The 22,999-nt window shown below is 32.2% G+C and overlaps 2 protein-coding genes across 2 annotated transcripts; one reads left to right on the top strand and one right to left on the bottom strand.

Moving 5' to 3' along the window:
* Nucleotides 1-11,405: 11,405 nt before the first annotated feature.
* On the bottom strand, nt 11,406-13,359 carry LOC25484318 (cytochrome P450 94A2). The gene has a single exon (XM_013613097.3). The coding sequence runs from the start codon at nt 13,297-13,299 to the stop codon at nt 11,770-11,772; it is 1,530 nt and encodes a 509-aa protein (XP_013468551.1). The 5' UTR covers nt 13,300-13,359; the 3' UTR covers nt 11,406-11,769.
* Nucleotides 13,360-22,256: 8,897 nt separating this feature from the next.
* Nucleotides 22,257-22,698, top strand: LOC120577116 (proteinase inhibitor). The gene is made up of 2 exons (XM_039828125.1): nt 22,257-22,336; nt 22,445-22,698. The coding sequence occupies exons 1-2, from the start codon at nt 22,318-22,320 to the stop codon at nt 22,636-22,638; spliced, it is 213 nt and encodes a 70-aa protein (XP_039684059.1). The 5' UTR covers nt 22,257-22,317; the 3' UTR covers nt 22,639-22,698.
* Nucleotides 22,699-22,999: the final 301 nt, after the last annotated feature.

Here is a 22,999-nt window from a genome sequence, read left to right as displayed (position 1 = left end):
ACTTGAGAGAAAGATGTTAATGTGTCAATTATGAATTAAAATTTTACAATGTATGCAAGAGTCGATGTTCAACAACATATAAGCAAGATGGCCGATATACCTAATATTTTAAGAGTTTTGATGAATATGTGATTTGAAACTCACTTGTGTGGTTCATCTAAGCCAAATGCCACGATACAATCTAATGTAGGCTCCATGTAAGTTCCAACATTATGATGATTTGTTTTGTTAGTTTAGGGGTGTCATTTGTTTAATTTTTTATCTTAAATTTTAGTTTTTTTATGTCATTCGCTTTCATGATGTTTTTTTATTCAACCTCTGTTATTTCAAATTCATTCACTTTTGATATTTGGTGTGATCCGACAGTAGAAACATATAGATGTGTTATGTTGAATTGATAAAATACATGTTTATTAGATATTTTAAATTGATGTGACATTTTTTTTAATGAGTCTAATATTTTGGTAGCGTAATTATCCAGTAATCCAACTCTTTCAACAAATCCAAAAAATTATCAACAACTCATTTTATTCTCTATACTCTCATCGATAAAACACACACTCCTTAGTTTTTTCATTATCATTTCTCTCATGTTCAAATTCCTTTTTTATTATTTTTTCTTTCTTATTTACTTTATCTTTTCTCATAAAATAAAAGGAACAAAAATATCCTTAAGATGAAAACGCCATAAACCCACATTTTTTACCCTGTTGTACCTCTAACCTTATTCGACTATCTCACCAGATCACAAACACAAAAAATCTCACACTTAAGGGAGATATGTTAATGTGTCATATGTAAGTTAAATTTCTACATTGGATGAAAGAGTATATTTTGAGCAACATATAAGCGAGATGATCAATATACCTAATGTCTGAAGTTTTTTTGGTGAGGATGTGGTGTCAATCTCACTTGTGAGGTTTCTCTTAGTAAAATGTGATGATCCAACCCATTCAGACTCCCTAAAACTCATAACATTATGATGAACTTTTATTTTTTTTTTATTTTTTTTATTTTTTTTATAGATTTTGGATATCATTTTCTTAATTTTTTTTATATCAAATATAAGTTTTTGGATGTAGTTATCTTTCATGCATTTTTTTATCGAACCTCAATTATTTCAAATACCTTCACTTTTGGTCTTTAGTGAGTTGTGACAATGGAAAAAATTCAGATGTGTTGCATGGGGTTGACTAAGTATATGCTTATTAGACATTTTAAAACAATGTAAAGTTTTTTTAATTGGGTATATATATTTGTTGGTGAAATATAACTCATTAATCTCCAACTCCTATAACAACCCCATAAAATTACCGGTAACTCGCTCTATTCATAATTGTTTCCCGAACAAAACCCACTACTTTTTTTTTCTTTCTAATTTTCTCCCTCTCTTCTCATGAAAGATAGGAATATAAATCTTCCTCCATGAAACCACTGTCAACCCATCTTTTTTACCATGATGTGCCTCCACCTCACCTTATTTGGTTTGTCACCGGATCACAGACAGAAAGAGTCTCACATTAAAGGGAGGTATATTAATTTATCAATTGTGACTTAACGTTCCACATTGGATGCAAGAGTAGGTGTTGAGAAACATATATAAGTGAGATGATCAATATACCTAATGCCTTAATATTTTGGATGATGGTGTGACGTCAATCTCACTTACCGTGTTTGTGGGATATTAATATTAATAAAAAAAATTATATTCTTAAAAAAACTAAATAAAAAATATACATTTTGTATTTTGAATATCCAAAAATCGAACCAAATTAAACCGCATATATTTGAATCGGGTCAGTTTGGATTTTTTTAGAATAGTCATCCAACTGAACCGAACCACTTTTTATTTTGGATTAAATGACATTTTCCCTCAAAAATATCGATTAAAACCGCACCGTAAACACCTATAGTTATAAATAATTAAAATGCAATAAATAAAGGTATGCTACAAATAATTTGATAAAAAAATTTGGTAAAGAGGACATCTATCATAAAACAGAAGGAGTAGTATTTAATAATCATTTAAATAAGAGTTGTGTTATTTGAACATCCATATATGTGACAACTTTTGTGACAACCAAAATTTTACAAAAAAAATGAGGTAGTGGCACAAAAACCAAAGCAATAGAGAGAGAAAGTAAAAAGATAATGTGAGTATGAGAGAAAAAGTTATCACAAAAGTTATAAAAAATGGTTGTTCAAATATTATTTCTCTTTAAACAATTGATTTAAAAGTACTATATTAAAAATGTTGATCATTTTAGGATATTTTTTCAACAAAAAAAAAAAAAAAAGTCTAAACCCTAAACCCTAAATTTTTAGGACGGAGGAAACAGCGACTTTTAATACTGTGGGGCTGACAGCAGCCCCTCTTATTGCTTAATGCCTAGTTTTATCTCTGCCTAATTATAATGACCACCAACGACTTTTTTTTTTTATACTACATTTTTTTTTTTATATTGTGGAGTATAAAAGAATCAATAATAATATTTTTTATTTCAATAATTAAATGTTCACGTATGCTGCCTTCGTCACAAAAAACAATGAAAAAAGCCAATTGCATTGACAAAAAAAATGTTGTATTTTAAAGGCAATTGTTTTTAATAGAATCTTTAAACGATTCTCTTAGGGCACCCGTCAACAAAAACTTAAATTTGTTTGTCACAATTGCATGAGTTTTTTTTGTTACCATAATTGCACAATTTTTTCCCTTCTTTCATATATGTTTACATATAAATATTAGATTTGAAACTTGAAAATCCAAATGTAAATGAACCAAAAGGACGAAATTGAAATGAAAAAAACAAAGGACCAAACTATTAAATTAAGGACTAAAAATATAATTTTGCCAAAAAAATCATTCCAATTATTCTGTGTTAATTAATATGTTCAAAATGTTGCGACATTCCACCTGTCCATGCCAGAGTGGTCCTAATTAACTGCTTGCAAACATAAAATAATTCAAAAATACTCCTTTCATATGACAACCACATGCAACTCCTCATGACTACCACGAGGGGTGGAAATAGGCTAGTTTGAATTAGGCTTTGCAAGGCCTAAGCTTGGCTCTCATCATCAAATATTTTTAAAGCTTAAGTCTGGCTTGTAGCTTGTCGGACCTACATTTTAGGTTTGAGTCTTCTGAAAGTTTGATACAGTTTTTTAAAAACTTATATCATATGAATATCTTTTTTTTTTTGATGGTGTTGGGGTCCGATCCGAGTTTTAAAACTATGCTAACTAGCTTGATGGATTTATAATAGTTTATGGACTATTTATTATATTCCTATAGTTCATTGCGAAATTGGAGAGAGCCTATAATTCCACAATCATATATTGATAGTTTATTCAAAATAAAAATAAAAATAACTATTCTACGAATATTTTCCGAAGCATGATTTATATCAAGCTAGCGAACTTTTATTTCATGTAACCTTTAATGTACTACATCCGTCCCTATTTATAAGAGAAAATTTTTTGTCACTTTTTATAAAATCCTTTTGCTATTTCCAACTACATTAATTATTTCTTTACATATATGCCCCTCTTTATTATACATATTTTTCTTCAATCAGCAATAAATAACATGTTAAAAACATAAATCAATCATCTCTCTTAAAGGATAAAATTGTAAAAACAATAGTAATTACAAACACATTTAATACAAATATCCACTATCTTAACTCCCATTATTTTTTCAAAAGGACTTTATAATTAAGGACGGAGGCACATATCCAATTGTAGACCATATAGACAAGATTATACACCTCCCATTTTCTCCTTTTTTTTCTTTTTTTCTTTTCTTTCTTCATTGTATTATTCTTTCATGATTCTTCTTCTTCTTCTCTTCCATCTCTCACCATTTCCACACCACAAGCAGTATGGTTTGCACCACCACCACGACCACAGTTAGATATACTTGACCTATATCCATGACCCATGGGGAATAATAAATCTTCCCCGGGAACTTTATGGCAAGCAAATAACCAACTTTCTATTATTTATGGCAAGCAAATAACCAACTCTATGTATCATTACTCATTATTTATATCCTGAGACGAGATGAGGTTTCTGAGTCATTTATCAATCTCTTTAAGAAGTTTTACAAGCCAATAATACACCATAAAACATTAAACAAGCTTGCTATATATCAAAAATATTTTTAACAAGCTGAACTCTTCCAAACTACAACCATTGAAAATAGAGGTACCTAAATAAATTCAAAGAATGATCTGACACTACAAGGATAATTTGATAACGATTAACATCATAAGCACTAAGCAGCATATATTTGGAAGACGTGAACCTCTACTATTCATAGTAAAAATATTAAGATTTAACTGAGACAAAACAATCTTCTAGAAAAGTTGGTGCTATAAGAAATTGTCGGCGTTAACTGCATAGCAACTTGAGGATTTCCTTAATTTCTAATTTTTTATTCTTATTTTTCCTCATTTTTGATAGATACGTTATTTGTTGTCGTAATGGTTATGGTAACATTGACAATACTGAGATTAGAACGAAAGTAATAACTGTAGGCGTAGCAACAACGTTGTTTCAGTGTTACGTACCGTATAGAAAAACGACGTTTCAGTGTTGTTGAGTTTATGGTAGCTGCAATGATACGATAATAGAATAGTGACATATACTTGTAATAATTAAAAAAATTGAAAGTAAATTTTTAAGTAGTTTGAAATTCAATTGGATACTGAATGAATTCTGTAGAAAAAATTGTTCAAAATTGTTAAAAAAATTAATTGATATTAAATTAATGGTTAATATGTATTCAACCAAACTCTAGAGTACGAGAGTATTCACCAAATTATTCAAAGATGCATATGTTCTTGTAGGGAGGTGAAAAGGTAATGAACTAATGATGGATATATAAAAACAAAAATTTGATGATACATGTGTATGCGCGTACAATACCCTGTTAATGAATTAGACAAAAAAAAAAAAAAAACTAGATAAATTATTATATAGTATATATTGAGTTTTTTGTTTAATTAATTTTTTTCTTTCTGATTTGGCCTAGTCGCAACGTGTTTAACATCTATGTTACAGGTTTAACAGGTAAGTCAGCCTTTTTATAATGAATTATTATTAAAAGAATATCGATGGTGCAAAAGGTTAAAAAGAAAAATGACCAATATAAAATTAAAAAATATAAAAAAAAATCAATATAATAGAAATATAAAATTTAAAAGACCGTACTTTTCAAAAAAATAATGTAAATTCCTCAAAAAATAAAAAAATTAATGTAAAAGACCGTAAGAGAAGATGTATTTGGTTTTTTCTATTTTGGTGAGCGCTGTACTGTAGCCTATTATTTGATGCATTCTATTGTGGTTGATTGCCTTTAATAAGAAGAAAAATGTTAGGAAACTTCTACGGTACACTCACAAGATGAAGTGTATCGGTACTCTTACATCTTAATTTTATAAATTAACGATTATTTTTTATGTAGTAAATAGCTATTTGTCAATATTTATATTTTATAGAACAATATTTCATAAGAAAAAACATCATTTTACTATTTATAAAATGGTAAAAGTGACCCCTATTTTTATGGAAATATAATATTTTGACCCCCTAACATATGGAAAATATGCTTTTTGACCCCTTATCTTTACAAAAAGTTTCGATTATGACCCCCTTTTTGGGACATGTGGGGCTTTCTCAACAATTTTGGAACGAAATAGGCCAAAATTATAATTTTTTTAGGGGACCAAAATCGCAATATTTTAAAACTTAAGAGGCGAAAAGTGTAGTTTAGCCTTATAAATATTATGATCTTAAATTTCAAATTTTGGTAATTAATTTGGGTGTTATTTGGAGTTTTTCTATTAAAATTATAATGCTTCATATGCACATGTATGGATTTATATGCACCATTTATGAATTCTTTTAATTTGGTAGGATCTTATAATCAGTGTTACGACGGGAGTGGTTATGGTGCATAAGGAAATCCTTATGTACCGTGCATAAATTCCATTTGAAATATAATAGCTTCCCTACACCTCCAAGCGAAACCAAACGAAACAACACTACAACCGTGGAAATCATCATTTTAGTTCAATAATGATTTCAGAGTGTTGATTTGGTTCAATAACAGTCACAAATGTCCTTATTATAGTATGTTTTGTATAAAATTATGCCAAAACCATTTTGCTGTGGAAATGGTTTATGTGAGTTGTACTCCAAAATCATTAGATGTACTTAATGGTTTCCAGCAGGTGAACAAAAACTAAGGACCTAGAGCCATTGACATCATTCAGTTTTGGACCGACACAATTGGAGGAGGAGGAAAGAAATGGTTTCTGTGAGTTGTACTCCAAAACCATTTTGCTGTGGAAATGGTTTCTGTGTGTTGTACTCCAAAACCATTTTGCTGTGGGAATGGTTTCCAGAAATTTTTGCTGTGGGAATGGTTTCAACAATTCATTTTTTGAGCTTTCACTACAAATCCATCAAACACTTTTCCAGCAAACAATCATCAGAATCATAGCACACTACAAATTTCGAATTCTTCTCTTCTCTTCTATCAATTTTGAATTCTTCTCTTCTATCAATTTCGAATTCTTCTCTTCCGTGTCCTTTTTTTCGAATCTTTGAAGCTAGATCTAGGCATATGTGTTTGCTTTTCGAAAATTTTAAAGGTGGATTTAAGTTTAAAAAGAAAATGGATGTCGGATTCTTGAATTTTTTTTTGAAAACGGAGGTTTTTGCTATCTCCGGCGCGGCGCCGCCGCCCTGTTGGGCCGGCAGCCACCGCGCCGGCGCTTGAAGAGGAGGTCGGAGAAGAAACTCTTTTGCAGAACATCTCTCTCTAAGTTTCAGACTTAGAGAGAGAGAGAGAGAGAGAGAGAGAGAGAGAGAGAGAGAGAGAGAGAGAGAGAGAGAGAGAGAGAGAGTGTTGGTTTATGACTTTATTTTGTTTGAAGTTGTTTTTATACTGTCTTTTCTTATGTAAATCCAATGGTTGTGAAGTGTTTATGAATGGTACATAAGGAAATGGCTTATGCACCATAACTTTTCCCTGTTACGATTCCCTGATTCAAAATCTAGTAGCCTCTATCCGATCTTATCTAGGATCTTGAATTTGTCTATCTTAACCTTACTTCTACATATATACAAACCCAGCCTTACTATGGACAAATAAAGAGGCGTACAAAATTGTGCCAGGACTAAAAAAGGGAATTAATTCCTTTGAAAAGTGTATTCCTATTAATGGAGTCTAAACATAATTTAATAAAATATATGCCGACCTTCCTCAAAAAAATATACGATTATCATTCACTCAAGCGAGAAACCACTTTGATGAACAAATCCTCTATAACAGTCCAACCCCAAATAAAAAATATTTGGGTACATTCACATAAAATAAAAAGTCAAAACAATGTAACTAAATTAATTTCTTTAAACTAATTTAGTTACATTAACTTTTATTTGAAGGAATTTTAGTTACATTAATTAACATCATTTTTTTAATTTTTTTTTTGCTACAACATTTTTTTTTTCTAATTTTAATGTACTCAAATATTTATGATTTGAGGTTATGTCGATAAAATATTTTGCTCCGTTCTATATTTCACCTTTTTATAACACGTTAACATGTCTACGGTAACACTATATCAAAAAAAAGACATTTAATTTTACTTTGCAATAAATTAGCCCTTTAACAAATCCATCCTTTAAATCAGAAAAATAATTATGATGTTATCATTTTTTCATTTAACATTTTAAACAGTGTTTATATTACTATTCGATATTGAGATGATAAGTCTAAAAAGTGTTTATTACTCTAAATATGATTAGTTACACACATTTATTTCTTCTTATTTTCGAATTCAAACTTAATTTTATTGATAAATATTTCATAAATAACATTTTGAATCAAGTAATCTAACGACGTTGTTTTAAATCAATATTGAATAATACAATTATGAATCATAGTTTTTTTTGTTTTGAAAAAGTTAAAATGGGATTTCATTACTCTCAAAATCTGACAATTCAAGCACAATGAGTGCCTGAAAATAGAAAAGTAAAAACAATTACATCAACAATCTGATAAAAGGAACAAAAGCAAAATGAAACTCATTACAAAAAGATCCCCAGACAATTAAGAGGATTAAGATACCACGAATGATAGTTAAAAATAGTGTTGCGGTTTGCTTTCAGCTACCAAAAAGTTTGAAGCTTAATTTTAAGCGGTTGTTGTAACGAGGACTCTTTTTGACGAAAAACCCGATCATTTCTTTCATTCCAGATTTTCCACACACAAGAGAGTCAAATGAGCTTAAAAACTAAGCGAACACTTTTAAAAAAGCCGCCTAAAGTTTAAAGTTGGTAAAAATGATCTGCTACTTGCGCTGGTTGAACCATTATAAAGCCAACCCAATGCAAAATGCCATCCCATCCCATTTTTTTTCCAAAATAGTCACAAGACAAGAATAAGTGATGAAGGTCTTCCATAGAACCGCAACCACCCACACAAGGTTGAGCGTTATATATGCTGAAGAATGCGTGTCCTTGATAAGTTGTCCATTGTTGGTAACCGATTTTAAAACATACGTCAAGCAAACAAGCTGACTTTTGGAGGGACCTCCTTGTTCCAAATTGATTTTGGATGATCCGTCTCTCGACATTGAGCGTCGAAATCAAGTAATGATAGGCACTTGTAACATTGTAAGATTGTGAAGCATGTAAATGTCAAAGCCACCTGTCAAAAATACTAGACTGCAGAATAATATTAGTTAGCAAATCATTGTTACCATTTTTCAACACCACACCACCTAAAAAGAGTTGTATTACCATCGCCTACATCTCTACCAATATTGTCATCAATCCACCTACCCACTCCAACACCACATCTCTACCACCAATCATAATTTTGAGTGCAATAAATTTGAATTTTGAACCCACCAATATAACACTAAACGTCCACATAATCATATTTTAATTAATTAAGTCTAGTGAAAAGAGGGTAATTGTGAAAATAATTTATGGCCTAAAAAATCAATATGTAGCAAAAGAAAAAGAAAACTTAAAAAGTAGTTCATACATAATAAACGTCTAACTATATCTAAATGTTATTTGGCCAAAGACAAAGAAATAGTATTAAAAAGAAATAAAGAAATGTATTTCATTCCCAAATTTGCCACAAGAAAATATTGGCCTTATCTAACTTTTATGTATTTTGCTTACTTCATTATAACTCGTTCGTCACAACTGACGCCATTATGGACTGTGAATATTTATCATTTGTCCCATGCAGAGGAGATGAGTGGTGAATAAAGGAGATGCAGGTTCAAAACTATCAATTTTTATTTCCCCCGTTTTCTACCACTAAATTGTGCTTGCTGATTAGATTACACACGTATTCTCGTTGTAGAATACAAACCATTTGTTGATAGATAGATTATATAGCGATAGTGGGATATGGTATCTAATTAGACGTATATTTTATATTAAGGTTATGTTTGGTTGCACCTATATAAGGGTGACAATTCACTTACCATCATTTTGCACATAACCACCTCATTTATATACTGATTTGAGCGTAGAGTGTTAACGTACTTGCAAGCACAATCATCCTATGTCGTGAAGACCACCGCGAAGGATCAACCTCCGCCACAATGGAGCAACACAACAACCGCATCCTTTTCTTGATCTTTACCGAACATATTAATATATCAATACAAAATTTACATTAAAATTTACATTAAACATACAAGGGTGGATAGCTCAATTGGTTTGAACCAAGAGTTAAGGAGTTGTAAGTACAGAGTAAGTCTGACAAGGATAAAAAAACTAACATATTAATATTTGCTATTAAAAAATACATTAAGCATGAAGTTTTTTTTTTTTTTTAAGGGAAACAATAAGCGTAAAGTTGATCATCAAACAATTAAACTACAAACTTTAAAATTAAAAATAATTCTCTATGAGTTTTGAATGACTTTTCGTTTTGGTTAGTCGATTTGGTAGGGCTCGTTAAAACTACAAACAATTAAACTACAAACTACAAACTTTAAAATTAAAAACAATTTGTCATTTGGTAGGGCTCGTTAACCATTTGAACTAATTTATTTGGTTATTCGATTATCGTTTTGTGTGTCCATTGAAATATATTTTTCGTTTCCAAATTCTAGTTTTGAAATAAAAATTTCAAAGTTACATACAAAATATATGGTTAAATATATTTCTAGTTCTTACAAAGTCACAAATTTTTAAGTTTAGTCCCTATTAAATTTTAAGTGTAGGTTTAATTCTCTATAATATTATATTGCACTTTATAAAAATAGTCCCTATTTTTTCTTTAAAAAAAAAATAGTCCCTATTTTGTAAACTTTTTCATAAACAAAATATTATTAGTCCTTAAAATAGTCCATATAAATGCAAATAAGGACTAAAACTTGACAATTTTTTTGATGGATTAAATGTTGAAAATGTATGATTTTGTAGGGACTAGCGTCATATTTAAACTTAGAACATTTAAATAGACTCCCCAAAAATTACAAACCAACCAAAACATAATTTTTTTTAAAAAATAAAATAAAAAAATACATGAAATGAAATCTGACATAACTCATTCCAATTAATAAAGCAAAGTGCAGCACATGTGTATGTGATCTAATAGCATATATTAAGATTAGATCTGAAATGTAAGATTAGATCATGGCAATCAATTGCCATGCCTGTCAAAATCAGATCAGAGTTCCTCGTGGTGACAAATTTACAGCATTCGGTACATCCTCGGTTGTTGAATAACAAACCCTAGATGTTCCGAATGTGCGAATGCGAACAACTTTGTAACCTGATTTGCGACAACGTATATTGTAACGATAAAGAATCTGATTGCTTCAAAATCACGTTGCCCACACATCCAACAATTTAAATCTTCTACTCATCTCACGAGTTCCTCGCCTAATTTTTAAGTATTTTTTTTTTTCTTCAACTATTATATTATGGGAAATGCTTTATATTATTCATCATCATGGAGTGTGAATATATATCATTTGACCCGACGCAGATTAGGGCTAGAGTATTGATTTTGAATTTCTATTGTGCTTACTCATCAAAACACATTCCCGATGGAGAATAGTACACCATATATATATATATATATATATATTTGTAGATAGTGATGGTGGGACTGGGATATTGGAGAATACAGCATATATAGTTTACTAATACATCGTGTATACGTTGTCTTTGTTCCCACGTGAAGGATGTGATGTTTTTTTAATTTGTATTGTTTGTAGATATAAATAATAAATAAAATAATGTCCAATTATTTTTAGCTAAACTCTAGTTTATTCTTAAAAATTGCTTAAAATATTATTTTCCAAAATGGAAGTTCTAACTTCTAACTAGCTATCCAAAGGTACAAATCATACTCAGAATTTAAGCTATGATTCACAATGATTTGGGACAGACCAATGAAGTAGCTTTGTCGAAATTACATGAACATCACGATGAATATTATGATTTTGGCAAATTTGGTGTGATACCAATTACATATTCTATACAAGATAATGAGTATGTTTTGACGTTGGAACCTTTGGAACATATTTATGCAACATTTACTTTTATGAGAAATGCTAAGAAAACTAATATAGAAACATTGTAATGTAAAATGTGGAAAAGTTGTATATTTAACTTTTTAAAATTAAGAATATGTGGTTTTTAATGAAATTTTTTCACTTTTAACTTTCTTAACTAATATATCAGCAATACTAGTTAACATGACCTTATTAATTTTTATTGATCTTTGTGGCTTCGCTTCTCAATTCTTACCGAGAAGCCACCTTTCATCAATGAGGTAAGGTGTGCAATGTACTCCGGCTCAACCCCTTTATCCATTGCAGGAACCACCCTAAACTGCCTCATGATCCCTGCAACCACCCTCTTCATCTGCAAGAACGCCATTTCCTTTCCTAAACACACCCTCGGCCCAGCTTGAAAAACCGCATAACTATAAGGATCCATCCCAATAAAACTCCACTTCCCATCCTCATCTTGACTCAACCACCTCTCCGGTCGAAACTCAGCCCAATCAAGTCCCCATATTTTCTCCGACCTTCCCATAGCATATATATGATACGCCACTCTCCACCCTTTCTTCACAAAAGTTCCATCTGGCAAAACATCATTGTACGCTGCTTCTTTAGTATCCACTGGAACTGGAGGATAAAGTCTCATACTCTCGCATAACGACGCATGAGTATAAACCATATCCTTCACCTCATCGTAACTAACTATTTCTGATTTTCCGGTAATCTCTTTGAGAATTTCATTCTCCACATGACTATGCTTAGAGAGTAGCCAAAAGAACCACGTGAGTGCAGCTGAAGTTGTATCTTTCCCAGCAAGAATAAAGCTTATTACAATATCAACTACAAATGATTCATCCGAATGACCCGAACTTAAAAACCGCGATAAAAGATCAACTGATTCCAAAGTTGCTTTTTCTTTAAGCTCTTTTTTCTTTTCCCTAACGATTCTTGTAGCAAGTCCTCTTACTTCAGCGACGGCTTCTTTCAATCGTCGCTCGATCCCTATGTTTAATATTTTCTTCACTTTCCATATCAATGGAATCGCAGCGTTAAATCTCACACTGCTAATTAGTGAGCTATCGTCAAAGGCTTTTACAAACATGGTTTTGGGAAGAGAAGAATGTAAGTACTCCGGATCGAATCCAAACGCGATTCTGCAGATACTATCGAACGTAAAACGTTGGAGGATATCTTGAAAATCAAGCAGAACCGTTTGGTTTTTGGAAGCTTCGGAGAGAATAGGAAGCAGACGATCATTGAGTTCAACCTCGACGACAGTTTCGACAAATTTACGTAGAGACTTAGTGTTGAATTCATGGCTGGAAATTTGTCGTTGAAACTTCCAAGTTTCACCGTCGGCACTGAAGATGCCGTCCCCGAGAAAATCACCGACGGAACGTTTAAGCGTGAGACCTTTGCGGTAGCAAGGGAAGTTGGTTTTGAGAATATGTTGCACTACGGCGGGGTTTGCCGTGAAAACTTGGCGGGAACCGAAGGAGCGGTGGAGGATGAAGGTGGAAGAAGGGATGGTTTGGAGGATGTCGGAGATCCAGTGGACACGGCGGTGGAAGTTGGCGTAAATGGAAAAGACAGAACCAATGATAGGGTAAGTTTTGGGAATGGCGGTGGAGGAGGGTGTTTTTTGGAATTTGGATTGTTTTTTAGTGGCTAAGAATAAGAACCAAACGAGTGGTGCTGAGAAAAGTAACAAAGAAAGCAAAGTTTCGAGTTCCATTTGGACTTGAATACTTAAGAGTTTGAGCCAATATTGTGTTGCTTACATTACTTGGTTTACTTCACTCCACAATTGCATATATAACAAGTACAACCCAAGTGGCAAGTCCTGTGTTTATAATATTATTATTTCTATTGATTGATCATGTTTTATAATAATAATAATTCTGCCAACAGATAATATTTAGAAGGTTTAAGTTAACAAACTTAAGGGCACTTTCTGCAAAAAAATAAAAATAAAAATAAGGGTTACTTGTTAATGATTTGAAGAAATAAAAAATTGATAATTAGTTATATGGAAAAACTTGTTTTTAAAAGTTTTAATGTATTAACTATGTTAATTTTGAGAAATGATAACTAGTGCCCTAATTCTTAAGGCATTGGTTAGCATAATCCTATTACTTTTAAGAAGAAAAAAAATCTTTTTGAACATAGGTTGGATCTAGTTGAACAAGTTAGATTCCGAACAATAAGATGTATCAAAGTTGTGACAAACATATTTTGAAAATGATTATCTGCAAGTAAGAAAACTTAGAGACGGAAGAAAAAAATAGTGGTGCAAGTTAGACCGTTCAATACAAACTCGTTAACCTATATTTGATGTTGATTTGAGACCTTAAAGTGTTCTTCTCTTAAGATATCAGATTCAATTTTTATCGGGTGTTAATTTCGATAGACTGATTTAATTCCTTCAAAAAATTTACACTTGCTCATATTGAATGTCCCAAAACGAGCAGTTATAGCTATTTTTTTTGTGTGTTAACTTTTCCCTTTCTAGAAAAGGTGTCATAATAGTCTCAAGTTGGTTTGGGAGGTAAAAAAAAGTGATGTGTTTAGTACAAATAATATAACTCTTCTAGGGATGCATGTTAAACGGTTTATTCAATTCCTTAAAATTTAAATAACTTATTGTTTTTCTTTTCTTCTGCTTAACGTGAAATTTTAAGGTGCATGTTACAATTACCTACTCTAAAGTTAGTTTGCCAGAGTCAAACTGAAAATGGAAATTTAAATAGAACAGGGAAACATAAAAATATGTGAACAGGGATGAATGCGGTAAAGGATAGTACCAACGAGGCATAACATTTTGGCAAATTCTATGGTACACCCAATATATTTGAGTGTACCGGTACACCCATTCATTAAATTAATAATTAAATGAGTTATTTTTTTGAAGAAAAATATTATTTTTTATTATTTATAATTATAATAACTAAATCTTATTCATCAAAAGTGTCAACGAAATAATAATTTTTTTTTTTTGAATTTTTATCACTCATAATTGAGAAAATTTATTATTTTTTACGATAATATATAAAAAAAGTTACTATGATTCTTATAAACAGTAAAATGATGTTTTTTCTTATGAAATATTGTTCTATAAAATATAAATATTGACAAATAGCTATTTACTACATAAAAAATAATCGTTAATTTATAAAATTAAGATGTAAGAGTACCGGTGCACTTCATCTTGTAAATGTACCGTAGAAATTTCCATTTTTTTAATAGGAAACCAAAATCGCAACATTTTAAAACTTACATAGCAAAAAATGCAGTTTAGGATATTTTTAAAACAACTTTAACATTCAAAATAGTAGCACATCACACCTAATGACATCTTAAAAGCTCCAAAATAGTAATAATTAACACATACAATCATCTAAAAAAGACCAATGCAGCTGCATACCAGAACATAAAAAAACACTTAAAAAAACTTCAAAACAAAACATAATCAACTCCATAACAAAACAAGAAAACTTAATCATAATTCTCTTAATTCCCAAATAATTCATGTTGAAGAAGGTCATAATCACGGAAGGGATAATCATTTCCTCCAACTTTATTATCTTCTCCATTATCTAGATCTTCATTTTCATCTTGAAATTCGTCTTGGTCTTCGCCTTTGCCTTCGTATTCATCTCTCACTCCAACGTGTTCATCTTCCAAATTATGAAGAAGAATGACATTCTCATCCTTTTCGATCTTGATTCACTAGAACAAAATCTTCATCCAAAATTTCAGTGTTGTCCATCTTCTACATTGATATTCATAATCCAATCATCATTAGAACCAAGGTCATCAAACTCATCTTAGGTGTTCTAATCCCTTTCTTTTATCTAAACCAATCTTAAATTAGCCACGACAAATACAACACCAGTCTTGGTTTTTTGCATCAAACGTTTCCTTCTTATTGTATGAAACTTGAACAATAAATGAAAACTCGCTAATAGTTAAAGACGCTAATACCCACTCTCTTATTGGTCTAATCATTGTGGGTCTACATTTTGAAAATAGAATCAACATAAAGTGTTAGGACATGTATTGATTTCATCAAATAAAAGAGTAAATGTTAGGGAGAGTGTTCAAACATGAGTGTTGATAGCATTTCTCTTCCGATCAATCTCAGCAGCATTCAAAAGACCAACTTGATAACTAATAACTATTTTTTGAAAGAGCAAATTTTGCTAAGAAAAATAAAAAACCAAGAAGGTAATATTAGTTATCATAATCAAATAGGAAAAAAAAAGTATACTGAGATTCATGGGAGATCTCATACTACATTAGTACATTTTCCTGATCAATCTCAGCAACATTCAAAAGAACAAATTGATAACTTTGTACATTTTTTTTTTAAAACCAAATTTTACTAAAAGAAATAAAAACCAAGAGGGTAAATCGACTATCATAATCAAATAAAAAACACTAGTATCCTTTTAAAAATCGCAACATGCTGTAAAATGATAGAAATGGAATGACATTCAAAGTGATCCACGACTAGTAAAAAAATGTTCAGCACAATCAAATCATACCATACCACCCATTTTATACCCATCATATAAGTGCATTTATTTTACCTTTCTTATTGCTATTTTATTTAAGGATAAATCATAAAATATTCCAATCAATCAATAAGTAAATAACACATGTCTTACTCTTTGAAGTTATGATTTAAGCATCTCACAAGTTGCGGTGCATCTATATTACATCATGCATCATAAAATAATGTAGGTAGAATTACTCACGTCTCGTCGTTCCTTAACTTAATTTCATATCACGATTTTGTTTTTTTTTTCTTATGCCATTCTCGTTCTTTTGATCAATTTGTATATGAATTTTCAGGATTCAAATTTATAGTTTTATTTTGATATGAACTCTTATTGTTCAAATACATGATCTTTCACGCATAAGTGTATTTTCAAAAACCACCAATCCTACAAGCATCATACCAAACAATAAAATTTAACCTCATTTGTCCAGGCATTCTAATATCAAAATTATCTAAGGTAGAAAAGGCGAAAAGAGGGAAAATAATATATACTCATCTTCAATCAATATTAATTTGACATGTTTTCATCTTGAACAATCAAAGTGTACAAAACAAAAACATTTATAACTTTCTCAAAGTGTTCCTTTGAAAGTCTCTATTAGTGCGTGGCGTCTCTTTGATAAGTGCTAGAAAGTTGTATTTTAAATGAATATTCAAAGCACTTTTATTACTTGTTTTGCAAGTTATTGAGGGAAAAGCCGAGATATAAGTGATTATTGCCCTTTTAAGCTTTATCTATCTTACTTCACCCATTTGTGCAGGATTTGAACTCAAGACATCAAGCAAAGAGAAAATATGGAGAAAAGTACAAAGAGGCAGAAAAATGAAGTCACTCGCCTCCAACTCGCCATGGCGAGCAGTAAAAGCGAGTGGAACCTATTCAGTCGCCAACAACTCGCAATGGTCAGTCAAAGGCGAGCAATTACAGAGAGCATCAGTTTTTCACTCGCCCTTAACTCGCAATGGCGAGTGAAAGGTGAGCAACAATGGCGAGTGAATTTACTCGCGAGGCGAGTTAGGGCGGCCTAAACTCCTCAAGGGTGACGTGGCTCAAACTTAATGGTGAAGAAACATCAACTCGCCATGGCGAATGGAGTTACTCGTGAGGCGAGTTGATGCAGATTAAGAAATCTATAAATAGCCCTTTTAATCATTTCATGGGGGATCTTGGTTTTTCTCATAGTTTTTAACTTGTAATACTTTTAGAGAGAGAGAGAGAGAGAGAGAGAGAGAGAGAGAGAGAGAGAGAGAGAGAGAGAGAGAGAGAGAGAGAGAGAGAGAGAGAGAGAGAGAGAGAGAGAGAGAGAGAGAGAGAGAGAGAGAGAGAGAGAGAGAGAGAGAGAGAGAGAGAGAGAGAGAGAGAGAGAGAGAGAGAGAGAGAGAGAGAGAGAGAGAGAGAGAGAGAGAGAGAGAGAGAGAGAGAGAGAGAGAGGGTTTGTTCTTCATAGAGTGAGAGTGATAGAAAGTGGATTCTTTCTCATTTGTTGAGAGATCACAAGTTTGTAATGAATCCTTCTCTTTCAATTCATTCTTGCAAGGCTTCCATGACAACGAGTAGCTAAATCTCCTTTGTTGGGATTAGAGGTACTTGATCTTAGCTTAACATGTAATCTTTTGATCTATAAATATATGGTTCTAGCATTTGATTTGATATTGATGTTATTCTTGCACTTTAATGTTTATGTTTGATTTGATTATGATTGAGAAATACTTTTAAATCAAGGTTTAGAATAATCATCTATGAAAACATAAGTTCTAGACATGGAATTGATGTTTTGATAATCACCTTTTGTATCCAAACTTAAAGCTTTCTTATCATTCAATAGATTGAGAAATCAGCGATTAAATGATAAGACCGACTCTTGAATCATTCAATAGTTTGAGACATCAATGATTGACTGATACAATTGATTTCACAATATTGTTTGGACACGAATGGTGTTGTCGAGGGATACATGATAATATCAAAGAAAAGCTAGAGTCCATGTATGGTCATTAGGTTACGTGTGACGCTTGATTAAGGAACTCTAATCCTAACAAGTTTCATGCCTTATTAATCTCAATTTTATTATTCGCAACTTAGTTACTAAAACAAACAACAAATTATCTTTTAGCTTAGAATGATATTTGGTGTCGAACGGTCTGTGATATCGCACTAGTCCCTGAGGAGACGATATAAATACTTACTATTGTTTGATGCAAAACTACTACATCACTCTTTCGAAATAGATGGCCAACAAAGAATAACTTGGTGCGCCGAGACGTTATTACTACTGACAACCAATTGCATGTATCAGGGTGTGGCCAAAATGAAACAATAGATCATTTAATTATTCATTGCCCTGTCTTTGGCAACCTTTGGCAACTTATTAAGTCTTGGATTGGTGTGTATTCGGTGGATCCCCAACAGGTTACAGATCATTTTCACCAATTTGTTCACTCCTCAAGTGGTTACGCTCCGCGTCGGTCATTATTACATTTGATTTGCCTTTGTTGTATTTGGGTCCTTTGGAACGAAAGAAACCAGAGACTTTTCGCTAACAAAGCCAATTCGACCGTGCAACTTCTGGAAAAGGTTAAGATGTCCCTCTCTTACATGTTGAAAGCAAAAAAATATGTGCTTTTCTTTTGGTTACCATATGAGGTGGCGGCATCCCTTTGTTTGTTTGGGAGTTGGCTAATGTTTTAATATTAATAGTAACTCTATTCATAAGGTCTGATTGTTGTAACTTTGTTTTGCTTCTTTAGGCACTCCTTGTGTTAAGAAGGAAACCTTTTTATCGTTAATATATACCTTATTTTGACTTGTTAAAATAAAAAACTTTCACAAAGAACTTTTATAACTTAATAAATCAAAATAAAACCAAACAAATTTAAGAGACATTTCTAACATTGATAAAAACTTAAAAGTATATGCTCCATTGGAGATACAATATATTTTAAATTTCTACTTTATTGTAGTGAAGACAAAATATTCTTATTCTTTAGTGGGTTCACCTGCCCCCAATATGCTATGCCTATTCCGTCTTTGACTATATGATGATAGAGTTTGCATAGCATTATTGATGATGATTTGGTTATATTGACGAGTCTAATGCACTATACTATTATAGTGTGTGTTATGTGTATATATTAAAAGGAAAAAGCTAAAACACACGACAAAGAAATTCATCACCATTGCACGAATTAATTGGAAGTTGTTGTTTGAGAACTTTTTTAATTATGTTTTTACTTCAAATGGTTAAAGTAGTTTAGCATATGTGTTTGTCTATAAAATAACATAAAACACTTTTCTCCTCATCATTGTAACTTTGTGAGTTGCTGATCTCCATTGATTGCCATATGTTGCAGCAAAGAAGAATGTATATCACTGTTTTGCTTCTCTAAACGTTTATATAATCGCCAAGTTTATGTTTTATTATAAAATATTGTAAGGTAGTACCCATTAAAAGAGAATACCACCTTTAGTTGAAAGTGCCGTGCAAATTCGTATGTTAACTTGTCGTACCGTATAGCAACTCTCATATTAAAAAGTAAATATGTTTTACCTAAAACTTGAGTTAAAATCACATTAAAATGATGCTTTAGAAACTAGTGTTTTTTTGTTTTTGTTTTGAGAGAATGCTTTAGAAACTAGTTATATAGCGATTGAATTAAGGAATAATCTAAATCTCATCACAAACCGATATAAAAAGTTATCAAGAACCCGCTCAGGATAGGTCTGTGCATTTGTTGTCTAGAAAATTCAAAGTATCGTAATAACATCATGCGACAAGATTAGTTTTTTCTTTTAAGAAGTTAAAATGGCATGTATTATCAAATCATAATGTATTTCATAACACAAGATGTATCAAAGAAGAACAAAAGAGTCTTAACAATTTTTTAAATATTTTATTTTATCAAAGCACTAAAATGATATAAAAAAACATGAAGATGCCTGAACCAAATACAAAAAGATTACAAAGAAGAATGCCTAGAAAAAGGCAATCCAGTACTATCTCTAAAAACCAAAACTTCTAAAAATAAAGAGGGATCATTCCACTATTGAGTGGTAAAGCTTGACAAGCCATGTCCATTTTTAGCCCAAGCATCCGCTACTTGGTTCCCCTCCCTAGGAATGTGCGTACATATTGTGTTTAAGTCCTTCGCCATATTCTTACAATTATTCCACCGGTTTTCAATTTGCCACGGAACATTATCATCTTTGTTGAAAGGTGCTAAAAGGCTGTAAGGAGTCACTTTCGATCCAGATATTACAAAAACTCAATTCCACAGCCTTTTCAATTACGTACATAGCTGCTGAAATTTTTGTAACAGTAGCAGAAGCATGGTCGAGATTCTGCACAAAACCCCCCATGAAATCACACTGAGAGTTCCGGAACACGCCTCCTATTGACCCGCAAGACGGAGATCCATAGCAAGAGCCATCAATATTTAACATTGGTCCACCCAAATGATGGGGGACGCCATCACACGGTCACACTACATCTCAACCGTAGTTGCTTTATAGGGATATGGAAAAGTTGTGATAGTTTGACATCGAGCATAGCTGATTTATTTGATTGGATAAGATCAAAACTACATCCCACTTCCACTATCACACTTTGAATCAAATGTTCCATCGAATTCGCCTTATTTATTTACATGATGCAAACAAACAAACAAAAAAGTAACAATGCAAAGAAAGAAATAACTACTAGTCAATGCTCAACATAGTAAACGGATTAAACTACCATCCATGATAATTTAATGGAAGAGAGGCAAATTTCGCCTTCAACCACATGAAGGAAAATGACTTAATCTTGTCTACCACCTGTAATATTGAGACTTCTTTACCATTAAATAACATGTTATATCTTTCTTTCCAAATTTCCCACACAATAGCAAACCAAAGCACTTGCATAATTGATCGCCATGCCTTAGCCCCACCACTGGCATTGCTGAATTGATTAAAATGATCCGCTACATAACAAGGGGTAACCGAAGATATACCAAGCCACCGATAAATATAATGCCAAACTGATCCAAAACTGGTACAATATAATAAATGAGATGAATTTTCCAAAGAACCGCACCCAGCAACACACATCCGAGAGGCGTCATTAATAACTCCACAGCAAAATAAGTTATCCTTTGTGGGCAACCTATCTCGAAACAGACACCAAGCAAAAAGCACAAACTTTCAGAGGGATATCCTTGTTCCAAAGTGACGTCGCAGCCACTGTAGAAGTAACATGGGGTTGAGTCGTCATGTATAAGCACTACGAACCGAAAGACAAGAGATGAATCCAACCGCCAAAGCCATCTATCCTCTTTGTCAACCTGCAAAGTTACATTTTGAAGTAATAAACTAATTAAGCTCCCCCACCAACTCCTCTTCCCACGCAAACAACCGCCGCTACCATCTCCACGCTTCACCCTCAACCCCCCCACCCTAGCTAACACATATCAAACACAGACGCCTCCTTAAATACCGCCAAATCAAATAATCTGCTAAAGCTGACTCTAAATGACTCACCACCAGCCCACATAACGACTGACATGATCACTAAACCAACCTTCTCTACGCAAGGCAGCTATATCACGCCACCAAGTAGAGACATCTCTCCCACCGTCCAACACCCGCCCTCCCTCCATATTGTACCGCGCCAACAACACCCTAAACCATAAACTCTCCCTATCCACCAACAACCGCCAACACCACTTCCCTAATAAAGCAAAATTAAACTCCCTAATACTCATTACCCCAAACCACGAACCTCCTTACTCCTAAAAAAAAGATTAATTGATCACCATTTTCTTGTGGTGCTAGTGTTTTCTATTATTAGTAGTAGTGAGTGTGACCGTAGCAAAATGAGGTCTTCTATAAATAAATAAAAACGTAGCAAAATTAGGTTTACACGAGAAAGTCAAAGAACCACGTAGTAGTTATCTAACTAAAATCCAAAAGGAAACCGTATATATCTTGTTGGATATGTCATATATATGGCTCAAAATTGTAAGATATTAGTTCAAGTAACTCAAACTTTATCTGGAGAAAATAAGGACATAATTCACAATCAACCCTACCGATTGACAATGTTATCTGATGATCAAAGACCCAAATTAAATTATATTATATATATATAACACGAGCCTGCTCTATATAAGGTATTGAGTGAAAAGCAACATATAAAGCAGAAAAGCAAAATGGAAGGTCGATGTTTAGGTAATCATACATATAATATGCTGTATTTTTTAATTTAAGTTGATTGAATGCAAGTACTATAGGGATTGTACATGCTTACTAATATTGAATTTTAATGATTTACTTTAGGGAAGAATAAATGGCCAGAGGTTGTGGGAATGGACGGTGATGAAGCAGCTGAGAAGATAGAAAGAGAGAATGAGAAAGTGAATGCAATAGTGGTGCCAGAAGGGTCTGTTGTGACAATGGATTTCAAGTGCACTAGGGTTTGGGTTTGGGTCGACAAACATGGGAGAGTCACTCGAATGCCAAAAATAGGATAACTAGCTACCCAGCTATATTATATTAGTGATGCAATATTAATAAATAAGACTGGTTCTTAATTTATTTTATATAAGTTACATTTTATATTATTTATTTACTATAAATGTATCATGTATCATGTAACATAGTGCCCAGTTTAAAACTATGGGGGTGGCTGGCTAGCAAAAATGATCATTATCAATGTCTTCCATTTTTTATTTTTTTTTGAGTGAGTCTTCCATATTCACTAGTCTAAAGCTTAACAATGTTGGCCGAATAGCGTTTTCTCTGCTGAAACGTTTAACTAATTAACAAGTAACAAGATCTTGATGGTATATCAACTATCAAGTGTGAACAAGTGTCTCACATTAAAAAAAAGTT

This window comes from Medicago truncatula, chromosome 1 (assembly GCF_003473485.1).
Source record: "Medicago truncatula cultivar Jemalong A17 chromosome 1, MtrunA17r5.0-ANR, whole genome shotgun sequence".
Taxonomy (NCBI): domain Eukaryota; kingdom Viridiplantae; phylum Streptophyta; class Magnoliopsida; order Fabales; family Fabaceae; genus Medicago; species Medicago truncatula.
This window is presented reverse-complemented; position numbering and strand designations above follow the sequence as displayed.